The sequence below is a fragment of the Apiospora marii genome (assembly GCF_038362585.1).
Source record: "Apiospora marii strain CBS 49790 chromosome Unknown utg000015l_segment0_segment0, whole genome shotgun sequence".
Taxonomy (NCBI): Eukaryota; Fungi; Ascomycota; class Sordariomycetes; order Amphisphaeriales; family Apiosporaceae; genus Apiospora; species Apiospora marii.
Window position 1 is genome coordinate 344,192 of NW_027117386.1, and position 6,000 is coordinate 350,191.

The 6,000-nt window shown below is 56.1% G+C and overlaps 1 protein-coding gene across 1 annotated transcript; it reads right to left on the minus strand.

Annotated features, from left to right (window-relative positions):
* Positions 1-1,048: 1,048 nt before the first annotated feature.
* On the minus strand, positions 1,049-1,994 carry PG985_016456 (uncharacterized protein; the record flags this gene model as incomplete). Its single annotated transcript, XM_066836222.1, has 2 exons — positions 1,049-1,328; positions 1,606-1,994. 2 exons carry the CDS (start codon positions 1,992-1,994, stop codon positions 1,049-1,051), a joined length of 669 nt encoding a protein of 222 aa, XP_066675973.1.
* Positions 1,995-6,000: the final 4,006 nt, after the last annotated feature.

Below are 6,000 nucleotides of genomic sequence, written 5' to 3' on the forward strand. Positions count from 1 at the left end.
ATCCAAACTCCTATACAAGATGGTTCATTGCGAGATAGCCTGGCCACTCGCTTCTAGACACAGCACCATGGACCGCTGGTTCGAATTCTAGACAGCATCGTCTCCCCCTTTACCGACTGCGTTGCCATCTACAATGGGATATGACGCCACGTTCTGGTACCAATGATGCCGCCAGCTTCTGGACTTGATCTTTGCCGTATTCCTGATACTCGGGGGAGTCCCCGCGGATACAAGTCTCGCAAGCGCTCGACCGGAGTCGAGGAGCCGCGGCTTGGAGTTGGCGTCCTCTCTCACAGCGGCTACGTCTATACCAAGCTCAACTCGGTGGTCTTGAACATGTAGGTCAAGACGAGGCAGCTGCGACAGCAGCAGCAGAAGCAAGGAGAGCAGGGGAGCAGGGGCACATCGTGGGCCAAGAGCTGGGGCTCTGAACATAGGCATCCATCGTGGCTTCCGTCGAGCGAGAGTCGCTGAATCCGGCTGGGTGGCCGAGATGCGATGCACGCAAGGGCATTTGGGAATTCCCATTGGGGGCATTGGTTTCATAGGGAGGATGATGTTGAGCATTGCACTGCTTCTGGCTTCGACCTAGCAGAGCCCCACCCCCTGTTGTAGACGAACAACACCCACTCCTTGCTCTTGATGGGGTTGAACATAGTCACGACAGACAGAGGCATGGGCAACACAAGCACCTGATGCAGCTCGGAGAGCATGTCACCAATGTCGAACCCAGCACGGCGCGCCACTATCCTGCTTCGTAGGCTGGTTCTGACATCCAAGGATACATTACTTGCCGCAAGTCTCTCGCTCCCATGACCACCTGACCCCCCGTTCCAACCCCGCCTGTCCCGGTCCGGGTCCCGATCCCGGTTCTGGTTCCGGTCCCCGCCCTCGCCCCCGCCCCCAACCTGGAGAGCAGCGCGGAGAGCAGGAATGGGAAACTGTGACAGGAAGAGAATAGAGGCGAGAAGAGTAGTTCTCGGGCGTGCTGTGAAGGCCTCTCAACGGGAAGTCCGCGGCCAGGGTTCATGGGGCCCAGCCAACGCTCCTAGAAGGCTGCAGGGGACGCACTTGTGGTTCCAGAGCCGGCTTCAGGTGGGATGGGAGACTCGTCGATGCGGGTGAGGCGGGAGCCGTGGAACATCATCTGCTCGCCGTACGTCACCGTGGGGTTGGCGTCCGCCTTGTTCTTGTTTTTGAGGAAGAGCGCCATGATGTCGGGCACATGCAGCCGCGGCTCGTTGGTGTAGAATCCTCTCAGCCCGGGATCGACACGTTGCAGAGCCAGTTCGAGGCATGTCGCAACGCTGAGCCAAGACGTTGCGGAACTTGTCCAGCACCACAGCCTCAGCTCTGTCACGTTCCCCAAGCTTCCCCCGATGCCTCTGCAAGTGAAACTCGTTGGTGCCTTTCCTCGCGACTCGCCTTTTCAAAGTTCTTGGCGCAGCCTGAAGGGTTTCATGGAGAAGTGCTCGCGGGTGGAAAATTTCGACGTTATCCCTGGCGGGCCTCGACACTATCACTGAAAGCGACATCATGGTGGAGACGCAGGTCGGAGTCTCGCGTTCGCGGTGAGCCTCGTCAGTAAACGGGAGATGTCTATACCTTAGAGCGCGGGCCTGACCGGCGGGGGTGTCCTTGGTATCCGTGGCCGGCTTCTCCTTCAGGAATACGCGGACGCTATCGCTCGAACCTGGTCTGGTAATGTGATACCAACACCAGTAACGAGGCAGCAGCTCCCGGCTGACGGTAAGACCCCGCCCCAATGAACGACCATCGTCGGGACTGGCTGCGAGCCGACGCGTGCAGGCGTGCCCCGCGGCCGTCGGCCCGGAATCTGTTCGCGGCATCGACGCCCAGACCAGCTTCAGTGTCGACGTCCAGGCCACCTTGCTCGGGGGCTGGGGAACCCAGGGGCTGGCTGCCTCCCAATTTCTATTCGCCATTGCTCCCGCTCTTACAGGGCAATATAATGCCTCGCTCCAGGCATCCATCGTGGAGTACCGCCGGCGACTCATACATGGGTTGCTGGAAAGGAATAATTCCATCGTGCTTCAGGGGAACATGCGGAATTCCAGCAGCAAGGAGGCGGAAGCACGGCAAGAAGGAGGAGACATCCGAGTGGAGCAAGAAGGCGTCAAAGAGGAGAAGGCGTAGAAGCCTCGTCGACTAGACTCCGCGTGCCTGGATGGCAAACCCGGACCAACCTGAGTGTGGTTTGCTCCCAACGAATCTCGCCGTTTCAACAGTGCCTGACATGTGAATACTGTGGTGTATTCCCATATCCACATCGGTTGGCAGAATCCACTCTTTCAATGGAAAAGGCCGGAGTGTAAGAAGCCGGGGTACAGCTGTCCACTGCCTCTCCCTCCGTATCCGGGACATGCTTCGGCAACGACGACTTTGCCACTACCCCAGGCACGGTCGGGGCTTGCTTACGGCGGCGAGGGGCCGGGCCCGGCGACGTACGGCGAGGTCGAACCCTGGATGCGGAGGCTGACTGCTGCCAGCCAAACCAGCCTTTACATCACGGCAATGCCACAGTGTGTCTGTCATCTTGCTCAGCCGGTCGTCACCTCGACCCTTCATTACACAGCTGCACCTGGACCAAACCTGGCACATCTACAGCGCCCAAGACTCTTTCAACGGAGCACTGTTGGAGCAGAGCTTGGCCGACCCGCATCAAAATGCCACAGTAGACCGGTTCTCTTTGTTCAAATGGGTTTGGTAGCGGAGTTGCAGAACTAGCGACTCGAGTAGATTTCTCCACCAGCATGACGACGGTGTGGCAGGAATATCAATGGGAGTAGTCAAGCCATCTACTGAAGCCACGAGATCCTGTCGGTGATGGTTCCAGATCACTTGTTCCGGTCTCCGAGCATCCGAAGTTGCTTGGTATCTACCGCAGTGCCTGTTCTTCTTGCTTCCGCGTTACAAAGCGGCGCATCTTGGCGAACCACTGCTCCACAGTCTACTTGAGCATCGTACGGCTGGTTGAGATCACGACCTTAGCATTCCGGAGCCAAGATGCAGGGGCCCTATGGGCTCATAGAAGTTAGCAATTCTGGGCCGGGAGCACGTGGCCAGTGTCGTCAATCAACCAACCATGAGCACGGTAGCCCCTGAACCGATTGTACCAACAACCGTCTTGTCTGTTCCGAGCATCATCAGTTGCTGCCGCTCTCAGTGGCATCTGCGTTTCTTCTCTTGCGACAATTTTGGTATCGGTGCCTTGGTCATCTTTGTAGGAACGGCAGCGACAGCTAGGAAGCCCTGACTAAACAAGGCGAACCAGCAACTGCATCGATCCTCGCTGAAGTTTAATGCTGCCTGAACATGTCATTTGGCACAGTGGTCTCCATTGAAGCTTCAAGCGGCGGTTCCTTTCCATGACTGCTGCGTTCCCGCATTGGGCTACTAGGCCGGTTCCGCATCCCTCCATCCCTCCATCCATAGCATATCACGAGGCTCAACTAGAATGATGGGCTGAGATTGTCTTGCATTCCTAGCAAGGAGCAAGCGTGACGATCGTCGCTGAGGTTCTGTTCAGATTGGTGGACAAGATGCGCCAATGGTAGCCCCCAACACCATCCACAGCTGCTTCCAGAACAGCAAGCACAACGGCGGCGGCTTGGACGGCTCTACTGGCGGGGCCACCCCTGGCATCGAACGCCTGCCCGTCTACGGCCCCGAGCCCGCCTTCGTAGTTTTGGTATAACACCAACCACCTGACCCTGCCACACCCGCCCGGACGCAACGCATGCGGGTTTCCACGTTTGAGAACCAGGCGGACGCAGTGTGTTCCAGGTTCGAGAACTACTTATAGTTGGCTCACAGCACTAGAGGCGACGGCAGCGCTGGCTCTCGATCTGGATGTTTCATTGTTGGTATAACCGTCCACATGCTTTCATCGTGTATTCATAGTTACGGCGTCGAGAATCCAAGACTGAGGCGCCCTTCTCCAGCACCTGCATCCAGCCAAGCAGCCGTCCACCCAACAATCTAGGAGCAAACTCCTTGAGACACCGGCAGGCTTCAGAGCCCCGAACGCTGAAGTGCATATGAAGCGGTGCAAGAAACTCATCGAAGCATTGGTAGAAGAAGAATCCCGTGTTCCAGTCACTGGTGATAAGAGCATCAGCGATTCCTGGAGCCTCGTCTAGAGACGCTAAGCCTAATCCCCAATGTTCAAGAACCCAGGATGGTGTTGTGGCATTGCTGTTGAATTCGAACCAATTCTTGAAGAATATGCTGTACGACTGACTAACTGTATACAGGGGTGTGCCGAACATGACAGCAGGATGGAGTCCGAGAAGAGTCTGACTCGACCCCTGCCCCGAATCGGGAACCACTTGAGATGCCACTGGGGCAAAAGCCCAGTGCAGGAGAACCAGATAGGGGGGGAGCTCATCCTGCCGAACTGGAGCTGCTGAGTGAACGACTGCTGCATCACGACGGCCTTCCCTGCAGTAGAGCCCCTTTTGCCAACTGATGCAAGGCCCCGTGATTGACATACTGAACTGGTAGAGCCCCTCCTAGCTACACATCGTGTGGTGCCAGTACTTGGATCTGGTGGAAGAATGCCCAGATTCTTTTCAAAAAGATACACCCTTTGCCCTTCATTAACAGCGACAGCACGGCTTCTAGAAGTGACTGCACTGCACCCCCTGCTGTCAGCATCTTGTCAGCTACTCCCTTAGTCTCGACACCAGCCCCTTTCCCCATTGTCAACGCCATCATCCTTGTCGTGTCTCCCGTCCAATGAACCTACGACCCCAACCCCAGCTCTTCTTCCTCAGTGAAGCCAGCAGACCAGAAGACCAACGACTGCTTGCTTTGTATCTAATAGAAACACATAGGCAAGAGTACCTAATCGGCATCCCTGATCTTCCACCACGCGCCCCTTTTTCTTCCCCCAACCATGCACCCGAGTCTCAGGGGTCGGCTGCATCATCCGTTCTAACGGACAATCCTCATTCGGTATTGAGCATGGCGCCACCGTAGCTTGGATTCCTTCTACTCATGCGTCTGTTACCGTTGACAGCCCTCAACATAATAGCCACATGTCTGCTCTTGCACTGCTCTACTGTACCACGACCAAGCAGCCGTCCTGGGAGACGAAACGGATAATGAGAACTCTGGGCCATCAAGAGCACCCACAGCCTCCTGATGTACTGCGGTCTGACGAAGCAGTGCTCAAATGCTGTTATCAAGTCTAAGCCTCGCCAGCACATGCTCGTCCACAACGGGATTCTCCTCTGTGAAGTGCTGCGCTCCAAACTGAGCCGATTCAAGCTTGTCTTGGAAACGCTGTTCACATCGCCGAAAGCTCCCATTTTGCAAACATATTGCAAGACAGGTAGGTGGCGGCCGGAGTCGCTTCATGGCCGCATCCAACCTCTCCGAGCTGGGCGACCTGCAGGATGGCGGTGGCGGCGCCCCAGTGCTTCGGAGGGACACGGATCTAGGGAGCCCGGCTACAAACTGGAACAGAAACCGCTCCCTGCCAATCAAGAGAATGTTGCAAGACGACGAATCGCCCCTTTAAAGTTTCACTCTGACAAGTTATCGCATATTTGCAGGCGGCGCTGAATACAGTCTGGTCGGTGAAGATCACTCTTTGGAGGTCCTCTGCTCATTGCGTCAAGGGTTCCTGCGTTGGAGAGCCCAGATTGTCTCGTATTTCGCATTCAGCTGATTCCATAGCGCTACCTGCAGCAGAGCTGTGGTGCGCTCGTCATACGACCGCCAGCTTTGGTTTTCTCGAGCGTGGGTACCGGCTTTCTTTGGTTACATCTGGCCATGGGCTCGGTTGACCCGCATCTGACAATCAGAGCTTGCTACTTGATTATTGAAGAATTCACGGAAGCTGTACCCATGGTCAGGACTCGATTTGATCAGAAATGAACAGGCCGCAGAAAGTAGCAGAACCGATCTTGCCGCTGTGCTGAGTCCCGAAATGGGCCGGTTTCAATTTTTTCAACTTGCGCAAGAGGCTTG